Genomic DNA, 13,184 nt, shown 5'->3' on the forward strand with positions numbered 1-13,184 from the left:
CTTTCTTTTCGTTTGCTGACTGAGCCTGCAAAGCCACATCGTTCTTCGACTTGCCTGCAGCTCTTTCAGCCATTCTTTGTTCATGAGATTCAAGCGTCCCTTGAAGCTCTTCTTTTGTCAACTTCGACAAGTCCTTCGATTATTCTATGGCTACCACGATGTGATCGAACTTAGGGGCCAAAGACCTCAATATCTTTGAAACAACAGCTTTTGTTGTTAACACTTCTCCACATATCTTGATTTGATTCACTAGTTTCGTAACTCTAGTGAAGAAATCAGTTATGCTTTCGCTATCTTCCATCTGAAGCAGTTCATACGTTCTCTTGTGAGTTTGTAACCTCACCTCTTTCACCTTTTCTGCACCTCCAAAAGATTTTTCAAGAATCTCCCAAGCTTCTTTTGAAGATTCTCTATCACTAACCTTTTCAAAATTGTCTGGACTCAGACATTGATGGATTATAAAGAGAGCTTTATAATCTTTCTTCTTCAATTCTTTATGTGCGGCCTTTTCTTCCTCCTTCGCACCTTCTCCAAGCGGTTCTATCCCTTCTTTTACAAGATCCCAAAGATCTTGACAACAGAATACAACCTTCATCTGCTTGCACCAATTCTCATAATTATCTCCTTTCAGAATTGGTAGTGTTGTTGGAAAATGCCCATTCAGACGATTCATTGCCATCGCCATTCGTCTTGCCTTGAATCGATTAACCAGAGCTCTAGATACCAGATGTTTGAATTAGACTCTCAAACCTTTGGTAATTCCTTATCGTTAAAGATGACAATGAAGAAAATAGGATTAGGGTTTGCGGAAATATTAAAAGAGAAGGAGAAAGTATTTTCTACAGAGTTTCTCTCTGCCGACAAACTGTGGAAATTCTGTTATTCACTTACAACTGCAACTTCTGTGAATACAGGTTAATGACTTGATTACAAATAATGAGGGTTACTCCCTATTTATAGATTTAGGTTAGCTTTCTCCCTAAGCCAAAACCCAAAACTATAAAAGCCCAAAATACCTATTTTGGAACTAAATCAAATCTAATATATTTTAAATCTAAATCAAATCTATCTAGATTTAAAAACAAACTTATGTGTAACAAACTTGTTACACACTTCGACACACCTTGTGTTCGAGCAACAACCTGCTTCGACACAAGGAATTACAAATTAACATAAACCACCTTAAACCAGCTCTTTCAACCGCTGAACCCATTAAATCATTTGAACCTGCTCATTTCCTTTTATTTTTTCTGGTTTGGATCGGGTTTGCGGGTCTTGTCCACCCCTAACTATATCTATTGAAAAAGTTTTTTAAAAAAAATTTACATCCCGAATAACTTAGTATTAAGTTATTTAGTGACTACAATAAAGATGATTTTAAACAACAGTGAAAAGCGATGGCCTAAAGTTAAAAAATCATTGTTTGTTTTCTTGAAATCTTTCAACAAATTATCCGATCCGTATTATATTTGAAAAAAAATTGCATTTCAAATAACTTATAAATAAATTGTTCATTGATTACGGCAAAAATGAGTTCAGGCAACCGTTTAAACGTAGCCTAAAGTAAAGAAAATTGTTTCCATTAGTCACCTTGCTTACCAATTTAATTTTTGGAACGTTTGGTGATTTGAACGGTTGTCCGTTCACTTTTGACAATATTTTCAAAACATTGTCTAATATAATAAAACCTATCAAAAAACTTATAACAAGTTATCTAATAAATAAAAATTTGATAAAAAATTATAATATCAAAATTTTATAACAAATTATCCGATGACTAAAAATTTGATAAAAAATTATAATACCAAATTTACAACAAATTATCCGGTGAACAAAAATTTGGTAAGAATTCTTTAAGCGACATTCTCAGGTGAAGGAATATACAATTTTCTGATTTCAAAAATAATTTAATAAATAAATAAATAAAGTATAATTAAATATTTTGAAAAATGTAGGGTAGGGGGATAATTTTGAAAAACTTACTGAAAAATTTTCAATAATTAAATTTATCTTTTGGTACACTAAAAAATTGATATTATTTAAGTACAGCTAACATCTCATATCTCATGTACCTAATTTGAACACACTCACATTTCAAAACACTTATATTTATTAGTTAAAATAAACATGAATTTTAATCTATAAAAAAATATGTTGAAAAATGTGTGTTTCTACTGGTATTATTCATCTAATTTTTCACAATTTAAAATTGTTGGGTGAGTAACCGGTTCTCTTCCTCCTCCAACCTTGCAAGCCATTTGATTCCAAGATCACATCCTGCTTTTGCAGCTATTTGAAATTTTTCTTTTACCATCTCTACTGGATCAATACCAATATTTTCTTTGCTCTTTCCTCGTTTTTGACCAACCGGACCTCTCTTCAAACTGAATTTTATTATTGGTTCTGGAATTTTAACACCTGACCCACAATATCTTTCTGTTATTACTATCATACACTCAAAACAGAACATCCATCAAACCTTATACAGTCAGAAAACATAAAAATGCAGTGAAGCAAGCTATCTAAAAACAACAGAGATTGTTTGTTTTAAGGCTTATTTGTATTAATGTGTCTAGTAATCTTGTTTCCCGATTATAATTCTCAAACTGTAGTTTGAGTTTTATATAAAATGATGAGAGGAATAATAAGAGCTTGAATATTATTGTTAAAATAATATTAACCTGATAATAGCTTGATACAGAGACAAAACAGTAATTTCGATTTATGTTGCCACCTATAAGCGAGTTCGTGCCGGAAGAAAATCTCATGGTATGGGTAGATCTGGATTCTGACTACCTCATATCCAGAAAAGAAATCTTGTGTAGAAATGCTCAATTTCAACCAATTTTACATGGTACTGGTAGGCATTATAAATAGAGAGCTAAACTTTTATAGTTTCTGTGGAAAAATGCCCACATAAATGCTGAAGAATGTGCAACAGAAATACTGATTATTGAGGCATTACTTTGTTTCCTAGAATGAGATTTGGTAATTGTATTACCTTCTGATAGGAACTTGGACAGTGGGCCTGATGCATTTATTGATGTGGGTCTTATTACCAAAGAAGCCTATGACTCGAAAGGTTTATTCTAGAAGAAAGGTGGGGCAGGAGAGAGAAAAGGAGAGGCTAGTGAGGGAGGCGGAAGTAGGAACGACGTGATCCGGTAAGTCATGGGGATAAGACCAGTTTTCCCTATTAATAGGAAAAGCGGTTATTGTATGAACCGTAATGGTGTCTGTTACTTCCTGTCATACATGGCTTGACACGCGTTCCTGTCAACAAGTGACATAGTGTAAGTAAGTCGGATTGGGCCAGACGATCCGCATTCTAGAGGCGCTGGGCTAGACGATCCGCGTTCTTGAGGCGCTGGGCAAGGTTGTGTCACCATGTGGAGCCGCTCTCATTAGCCCCGCACCCTCTCATGGCCTCTTTGGGCCAGGTGTTACTTGGGCCACTCTCTTCTGGACCCCAACCAAAGTTATCCCAATTCAAATACTTTGTTGAGAGTCGCACCAAACATCAAATCTAAACTTCAGACAAAACACCACACTTAATTCAAATGACATTAACTTTCAGTAAACCAGTATAAGTTTTGAAAGAAAAGTTGGACTAGACATGCAACATTGACAATATTTTAACTTCCAGGAATCAGCGCATAAGTAATCAATGAAACCCTATTATACTCCAGCCCATGCCAAAACTTTGTCAGGTGATTTAACGTATGCACTTAAAGAGGAAGTGCAAACTAGATTTCATAATAGTATAACGAAATGATATATAATGTGTTAGGGACCAAATTTGTATGTGTAAGCCCAATTGGCTTAGGCCCATTTGGAGTAATCAAAAGTAGCAAATTAGAGGGGATAGTTAGTTTACATGAGAGAGAAAGGGTGGAGTGGGTTATAAAGAGGGCGGAAAGGAAGAGTGAAGGTATCTGGGAGAAATCACTTCTTAACAGCGAATATTGTTTTAGTTAGTTAAACTCACCACACATGAAAAAAAAAATGAACTCTGAAAAAATGTCGAAAATCTAACACTACATGCATTGTTTAGAAAATGATTTGTTTAACTTTGATTAATTGATATATTACCTTCTCTGATGCCCTATGGAAACACCACAATGCCGAGGCAATATCTTTCTTAACACAGTCGCCAGTCAAATATACAACACCGAAAAGGTAAAGAGCATCTGGATGCAACTAGAACATAACACACACCAATAAGGGTTTTGTCATACATTCTGAAATCATGGCAAGATCCAACTTTCATAGAGTAACATACCTGGTCCACAGCTTTCTCCAAATAATAGAAAGCTTGTTGATCTGAATGGACATCATCATTCTGTCTCCGAAAAACATATATATTTAAAAACATCTCATTTAAAAATATCCAACAAAAATCCAGGACTTTTGTTTTTCAAAAAGTATCCACTTATAAAACATGAAGAGAAAAGAAAAAACTCTAGAAATGTAGAAGAAGATTACATATTTAGAAGTAAGTACTCTACTCAAGTTCATCTTAGAAGTCAAACGTATAATTGTACAAATGTAATCAAGCAAGAAAAAAACAAAGAAACACTACTAATTCACCGTTAAGAACACAAAATATCCCAAAAAACCGTTTTGTATGCACATCAGCCCATTATTGTCCTCCCCAAGGTCATAGACCTCATTTGTCAACCACAACACTATAAAATACAACCTAAATCTACAATAAATAAATCACAATAGTAATGGATAGACGTCGTGTCATGTGTGATGAGGCAAAAAGAATTATTCAAGTAATTGACTGAAATTCATGATTCAAGTCACTGACTCAAAATCTTCAAAATATAAGGTGTAGAGTAGCCTCACCTCTACTCTTAAATGACAACCCAATGCATATTGTGCATCAGCATAGCTTCGGCTTAATATTGGAAACTATAGGGGGTATGTTTAATATTTTGACATATTTCAAGAGAGGTCAGGATAATTTGCCCTCACAAAAATAAGGAATGATAATAAACGATAGATATGTTCTTGGCATAGTAAATACGCATTTCTTTGATGGAAAATAGGTAGAGCATGAAGAAACAAGACATAATGGAGGATAAAAGCTGACTCACACGACCTTATTTGCTCCAGGAACATGGTATTTCATATGCAATCTGGACAGCCAATACCTAGCATGAGTATTGGTGTTATCCACCTCCAAAGCAAGCTCGAAATTCTCCTTTGCTGTCTATTTACGAATCCCAAATAAGCAAGGGTCTATTTATTGTTCTCTCGTATAAAATCTTAAAATAAAGAAGCAAATTGTGGCAATAGGTTAAGAAAGCAGTGATTACATTAAGAAGAGGGATGAGACGCCTATCGTTAAGCTCACAATAGTCAATGACTCTATCAACCTCCTTCAAAGCATTCCAGCCTTTGGCAATGAACTCCATGGCTTTCTTGTTCCTGCTATGCAATCCTCTCTGCATATAATTTCCACTTTTGATAAGCAAATATGTTGAAACACAATATGGTGTTTAACTGTAAAAGCATAATAACATGCCTGTTGAGTGAATTGGAGACAAGAAAAAGCGGAGGGCTTCAGGACGAGCTTGACCAATAATGCCCTAGGCAGCATCTTCTTAAAAACAATGTGATATCAACTGAGATTTCCTGTAACATAGAAACAACAAAAAACAGAAATCCACTAATACAGTTTAAACTTTGAAGCACCCTGCACTAAGCAACTTGGAGCAGAGATTTAAAAGAACACAAAGCATTATAGTGGTGGTGGAACTAGAAAGTTTGAATACTCAACAATAACAAATCAGTTAAATTAGAAGTAGAAAAGTACCAAACTCATAAATAACTGTGTTTGAAACCCTAGTTAGGAAAACCTAAAACTGCACAACTATAAAACTAAACCTTGATCGGTGATAGTAGTTATGGTGGTGGTGGTGGTGGTGGTGATGGTGGTGATGGTGGTGCTGAAGACGGCCGGGAGTTCTTACTCCACATGATTCATCACCATTAATTCTTTTTAAAATAATGGTGTCCGGGGTTTCTATATAAAAAAATATTATTTTTCTGATTCTCAAAAATTGCATAACTATAAAACTAAAATAAAAATAAGAATCTTAAAGTGAATGATAGATTCTCAAAAATATGAATGCTTTGTTTTTCTGATTAGTGAGTAATGGTGACCGGTGATAGTACTTATGGTGGTGCCGTGGTGGTGTTGGTCGCGATGGTGGTGGTGGTGACCGCGGCTAGGGCTTTTAGAGGGTTCTAATCCGGTTTTAAACCGGTTCAAACCGGTTTAACTAAAACCAGATTACAAATAATTTAATTTAATTTTAATACTAGTATTTTATGAAATTGGCAATAATATCAACAAAAAAAAACCAATTTGTCGCTTATAAAAAAAAATTGTAGCATCAATACAATTATTCTAATTATTATCTTTAATTATTATTTTTATAAGTCGCTTATAAAAAAGAATTTATAGTAGGTTATAAGTCAGGCTCAGACCTTATAAATTTATTATCGGCGAAAGTCAGACTTTATAAAACTTAATCTAACCTAGCTTATTCTCACCCTGAATAAGAGTAATATCACCAACAACAAAGAATATACTACCACCAATTAAAACACCAATTAAAGTTTTTGTAATGTTCAGGATTTAAACCTGGTTTCAAGTGATTGTGAGGCCAATTAAAGTTTTTGTAATGTTCAGGATTCAAACCTGGTTTCAAGTGATTGTGAGGCGAATATGCTATCAACCTAACTACATATTTGCTTTGATTATAATTACTTTAAACTTAACTAATATAAAAAATAATAGCTGAACTATTAAAAATGATACTCAGAACCTATAATTTCTTAACGTTAAATTTTTTTAACTATATTAAAATTTTAACTTTTTTATAAACTAACATTTTAAACTAACTATTTTTTATAAACTTACATCAACGTTTATTAACATTTTAATGTTTTTTATAAACTAATATTTTAAAATATATATATATATATATATATATATATATATATATATATATATATATATATATATATATATATATATATATATATATATATATATATATATATATATATATAACATTTATCTAGTTAATAAAAACATTTATAATATAATAAAATAAAAATGTTAATAATTATAAAAACATTAATAATTATAAAAACGTTAATAAAATAAAAAAAAAGTTAATAAAAATGATAATAAAAATGGTTTATAAATTTTTTAACATTTTAAACATTTTATAAATATTATATTTTTAACATTTTACAAATATTTATATTTATAAATAGAGTGAAGACTCATTTTGGTCCCTCACAAAAATCACACAACCCAAATTAGTCCCTCACAAAAAAAAAGAACTTGATTTAATCCCTTACAAAATTTAACCGGACCATATTAGTCCTTCTGTTAATATTTTTTATCAAATTGGTTATTTATATTTTTAAACCGTATAAAATTGGTTTTTTATATTTTTAAACCGTGACTGGTCTGCCACGTTGGCTTTTATTTTTTATTTTCATTTTTTAAATACTAAATTAATTTTTAATTGTAATGTCATTTTTAAACAATTCTGATTTAATAATATCAAGGCAAAATTGTTTTTATAAGGAATTGAACCCAATACTATTAAACAATATCTTAAGTCTTTACCACTAGGCCAATATGCATTCATACAAAATAATTTCCAAGATTTTTATTAATATTAAATTATTATGAATTTAAAACAAAAATTATAAAATTTATATCAATGGGGTTTTGATCCTCTTTGATTTACTAATTTCAATAATACACCAATTTAAAAATAAAATTTATTAAATATAAAACCTCAATATATTTAATCAATTAGAAATAAATTAAATTATATGTAATTAAAATTAAATATCACACAAATAAATATTTACTCACTTAAAATTAATTCAAATCAAATAATAAATAATTTAATAGTAATTCAACTAATTATTAAAATATTTAATAAATTTAAATTAAATAATCAATTAATTTTTAAAATTATTTAGTTAATACAAACTAAACAGTAATCAATTAATTTAATAGTAATTCAATTAAATATTTATTTATTTATTTTTATTTGATTAATTTTATTTAGGATTTATATTTTATTAATTTTATTTTAAAATTTTGTATTATTTAAAATTAGTAAATACTTATTTTTTTGTTATTTGAAATAAGTAAATATTTATTTGAATTATTAACTTAAGTATTCATTATTAATAATATTAACAATATAAATTGACTTGTCTAGTTGTAAAGTGACTATCATTTAATTTGAACGGATTTGAATTTGAGACCCCGTTGGTACAAATTTTAACTTTTTTGTTTTAAATTATATATTATTTAATATTTCTAAAAATTATAAGAATTATTTGTCATGAATATACATTGGAGTAGTGGTAAGGACATAAAGTATTGGTTAAAGGTCATAGGTTCAATTCCATATAAAAAATAATCTTGGCTTGTTTGATATTATTAATTCAGAATTGTTTAAAAATGAAATTATAATTAAATAATTTTGGTTTGTTTGATATTATTAATTTAGAATTGTTTAAAAATGAAATTATAATTAAAAATTAATTTAGTATTTAAAAAATGAAAAATAAAAAATAAAAGTCAACGTGGCAGTCCAGTCACGATTTAAAAGTATGAAAAAAACCGATTTGGTAAAAATATTAACATAAGGACTAATATGGTTCGGTTAAATTTTGTAAGGGATTAAATCGAGTCCTTATTTTTGTGAGGGACTAATTTGGGTTGTGTGATATTTGTGAGGGACCCAAATGGATCTTCACTCTTATAAATATTAACGAGTAACATTTTACAAATATTAACGTTTAACATTTTACAAATATTAATATTATTTTTACGTTTAAATTATTGCCCAGTTTTTTTATAATATATACAATTTTGAAAAACAATAAAAATATATATTGTTACAAAAATTATTGCCCAGTTTTTTTAAAAATGTTCTATAAATTTTTTAATATTTTATAAATATTAACTTTTTAACGTTTTACAAATATTAACATTTAACATTTTACAAATATTAATGTTATTTTAACGTTTAAATTATTGCCTAGTTTTTTTATAATATATAAATTTGAAAAACAACAAATATATATATATATATATATATATATATATATATATATATATATATATATATATATATATAAACGTTTTATATATAATTTATTATTATATTAATGTTAAAATTAATAAAATGTTAGTATGTATATACTGCAAGTATATATTGTTAGTATTAACGTGGTTAATATAAGTTGAGTTTGAAACAATAAAAATCAACACAAAGAAGTAGTATAGTTGGCGCCAACGTGTGAAATACCCCCAGACATGGTTATTGGGGTAATTTTTTTGAAATATGGGTTAGTTATGTATATTTTTTTAAGACTTAGGTTATTAAAAAAATTCTTAAATTTGTAGGAGGTTTGAAGAATTAACTCATATAAGTTGACATTTTCACATAGATTAAGAAAATGTGATAAATGAAAGAGAGAGAGTGATAATTTTACCGAATTATCCTTATTTATAATGAGTGTATTCTTATTATCATTAATTCAATGTGAGAGAAATATAAATTAAGAGTATTAATTAAATGATACAATTGGAAGATAAAAATTAAAATTGCATTGGTAACTAAAAATGACACTTATTTTATGACAAATAATTTTTACAAATGTGACATTTATTTTGGGACAAATGAAGTAATTATTATAAGCTAATATGCTAATATCTTAATATATGGTGTTAAGGGAGACATAAAAAAAAAATTGTTATGAAATTCACTAAATTAATATAGAGATGAATGATACATGAAGGAGAGAAAGAGAAGAGAGAAAGCAATATTGTATTATCTTCCTCCAAAAGTACCATTTACATTGCAATATTATCCATATTTATAGTACATGACCAATAACAACCATTAACTCAAGGAATACACAAAGGTTAGGAACTTAAAGTATAGGAGTTAAGGAATATAGAAAGATTGGGAAAAATGAACATCCACATCTATTTACTATTATTCATAACACTCCCCCTATGATGTTCTTTGAGGATATGACTCGTTAAAACCTTACTAGAGAAAACCCAGTGGAAAAAATTCTAGTGAAGGAAAAAGAGTACAATAACCTTTAAATGTGAATTGCCTCGTTAAAAACCTTACCAGGAAAACCCAGTGGGACAAAACATGGTGAAGGGAAAAAGAGTGCAAAATATATGTATTTCTCCCCCTCATGCAGACATTTACATGTGAGACGATATTATTTGTAGTAATTGCTTAAAATTTCTTCTTGTAAGTGACTTCATGGAGTGCTAATAGTTATGCAGGATTTGATGAAATTGTTGCCATGAGTTGTTTCATAGATCTCCATGAAATGGTTGTACCATCACATGTAAACAAATAACCTCTTTCTGATCTACCATTGTGAGAATCTGACAAGTAACCAACATCTTTAAGATAACGAAGTATATGTTTGACCGCTTTCCAATTTCTTCGTGTAGGTGAATAATTCTATCTTACTTATAGATTGACGGCAAATGATATATCATGATGTGTATAATTAGCAAGGTGCATTAGTACTCCAATTGCACTGAGATATGGTACTTCAGGACCAAGCAATTTTCATCATTTTCTGGAGGCCTAAAAAGATCTTTCTCCACATCTAATGATCTAACATGATGTGTATAATTAGCAAGGTACATTAGTACTCCAATTGCACTGAGATATGGTACTTCAGGACCAAGCAATTTTCATCATTTTCTCGAGGCCTAAAAAGATCTTTCTCCACATCTAATGATCTAACATTTTCATCTAAAGATCTTTGTCCATATAGAATCATTTCAACACTTTTCTATATAGCCTTCTTGATGTACACATATTCTTTTGTCCACATGCTCAATTTGCAAACCTAGACATATTTTATCTTTTCTAAGTCCTTCATCTCAAACTCTTTATTTAAGCAATTTATTGCTTTTGGAAGCTCTTCAGGAGTTCCAATAATACTTATGTCATCCACATAGACGACTAATATTGCAAATACTTTTCCATATCATTTTATGAAAATACAAGGACAAATTGAGTTATTTGTATATTCATCCTTTTGTAAATATTCACTGTGGTGATTATACCACATGCATCCAGATTGTTTCAACCCATAGAGAAACTTGTTCAATTTGATGGAGTAGTTTTCTCGAGATCCAAAATTACGTGCCTCTGGTATATTGAACCCTTCAGGGAGTTTCATGTAAATGTCACTAGTAAGTGAACCATATAAATCAGATATTATTACATCCATCATGTTCAAATTAAGCCCTTCATGTGTTACAAGGCTAATTAATTATCAAAAATTAGGTCTTTGTGAAAATCATTGAATATGTTTTATCAAAATCAATCTTAGGTATTTGTGAAAATCATTGAGCAATAAATCAAACTTTATATCATTCTTATTTTTCTTTTTCACAAAAACACATTTATATCCAATTAGTTTCACACCATGAGGTGTTCGAACTACAGGTCCAAAAGTGAGTCACTTGTAAAGTGAGTTTAATTCTTATTCAAATGAATATATTTATTTTGGTCAATTCTCACTTAGTCTTTAATCTTTAATAGACTATGACTCATGATCCTCATTATCATTGATCACTTTTAGCGTTATATTGTATACAAAGACATTGTCAATATTGACTTTATTTAGTTATCTCAATTTCGGTTCCATTCCATTTCATCCATGTCATAATTTATCGAGATCTCTTTATTTCATATTTCAAGTACTTGATTTGTTCTTCTGGAACTGAAAATTAAATTAGATCAAAGTGCTCTTAGCATTTTCATATCCTCACTTGGGTCATCTTTAGTTTCTTTTCTTAGTAGAGGACTTTTAACATTGGAAACCGACTTTCATATCACGCTTCTGGCGCAGCTACAACTCATTTGCAATATTATATTATCCAATAGAAGAATCCACTTTGAGTGGAGTATTACCAGCTGATAATTTATTTCATAAACTTTGCAAATGAATAATATTTTGAACTTTTGGTTCATATTGATCTGTACGAGGATCAAGGCAACAATTTATTTTAACTTGTTCATTTGAACTTCTTGTTCATGATTCAGCTGTTCATTTCCCTCCCCCTAATATTGGGAAAATTAATTTATCAAGTGATAATCAGCCTACTGAGTTGCAATCAAGTATTTGATTATTTTCTCAAATTATATCCTCAAAATTGAGAGTCATATTAACTATATTTTTCCAATATTCTTTCAAGACTCATCTTAATGTATTATATTGGAGCAATTGGAATATACACAACACATCCAAATATTCACCAAGATGAGAAATATTAGAATAAATTAGGGAGGACTAATATATAGTATCTTGTTGGCTTAATGCGAATAAATATCTTAATATCATAGTTTGGGTGTTTCAAATATATTATTTAGAATTGATGATCTTATAAGTATCAACCATATAATTAACTTTAGACGTCTAAAGAATGGATCTTCGGGTCCATTTTCTTTTTATGAACATGTATTACATGATATTCAATATCAATTTTAATAATATATGTAATACTTATACAATAATTTCTAAAAAATCCAGAAAACAAGATCTTAGTCTAATTAGTTGAGAAAATAATTTCACAAACTTCTGGTTGCGAGTAGAGACATATGCATGATATTTTAGTCGATGCAACAATTAATGTCATAAAAACGCAATTTCTCAAATTTTTATTTTCTTTTAGAAACACACAAAAATTGACTGGATTGAAGAAACTTCTGGTTCTTCAATACAAATTATTCACATCATATTATATCTGAGATGACCCAACCGGTTTTACCAACGCCACATTTAAGTGTAATTTGTAAACTACTGGTTTACAATGACATGTGCTTCAATTGTACTAATATAGGTGTAGTATAAACCCGAGAAAAAAGACGGTAGCTTTTCTATTACACATTTTATGTCCAAATTGTGTTGTGTAATACAAAGATATTCAATACCTCCAATATAATTCAAAACCAATATAATAGTATCTCATTATTAAACACTTTAATCAACCACATTCATATGAACATATTATCATATAATTATCAAACAATTACCCCTTATAAAATTAACATATTTAATCATACAATATT

General features: G+C 29.5%; 1 protein-coding gene across 1 annotated transcript; it reads right to left on the reverse strand.

Annotated features, from left to right (window-relative positions):
• Nucleotides 1-2,180: 2,180 nt before the first annotated feature.
• Nucleotides 2,181-5,453, reverse strand: LOC131624595 (uncharacterized). The gene is made up of 5 exons (XM_058895533.1): nucleotides 5,328-5,453; nucleotides 5,111-5,221; nucleotides 4,283-4,342; nucleotides 4,093-4,200; nucleotides 2,181-2,418 (listed from the first exon to the last, which is right to left on the reverse strand). The coding sequence occupies exons 1-5, from the start codon at nucleotides 5,424-5,426 to the stop codon at nucleotides 2,395-2,397; spliced, it is 402 nt and encodes a 133-aa protein (XP_058751516.1). The 5' UTR covers nucleotides 5,427-5,453; the 3' UTR covers nucleotides 2,181-2,394.
• Between the last annotated feature and the right edge of the window lie 7,731 nt (nucleotides 5,454-13,184).

Source organism: Vicia villosa, unplaced genomic scaffold (genome assembly GCF_029867415.1).
Source record: "Vicia villosa cultivar HV-30 ecotype Madison, WI unplaced genomic scaffold, Vvil1.0 ctg.000141F_1_1_3, whole genome shotgun sequence".
Lineage (NCBI taxonomy): Eukaryota > Viridiplantae > Streptophyta > Magnoliopsida > Fabales > Fabaceae > Vicia > Vicia villosa.

What these genes read in the sequence shown, in the direction of transcription:
- LOC131624595 (XM_058895533.1), bottom strand. Translation starts at nt 5,426, where the DNA reads ATGGAGTTCATTGCCAAAGGCTGGAATGCTTTGAAGGAGGTTGATAGA. An exon ending in GTCTCATCCCTCTTCTTAAT is followed by an intron (nt 5,222 to 5,327) that starts GTAATCACTGCT and finishes ATTCGTAAATAG; the next exon opens with ACAGCAAAGGAGAATTTCGA. An exon ending in TGGAGAAAGCTGTGGACCAG is followed by an intron (nt 4,201 to 4,282) that starts GTATGTTACTCT and finishes GTTATGTTCTAG; the next exon opens with TTGCATCCAGATGCTCTTTA.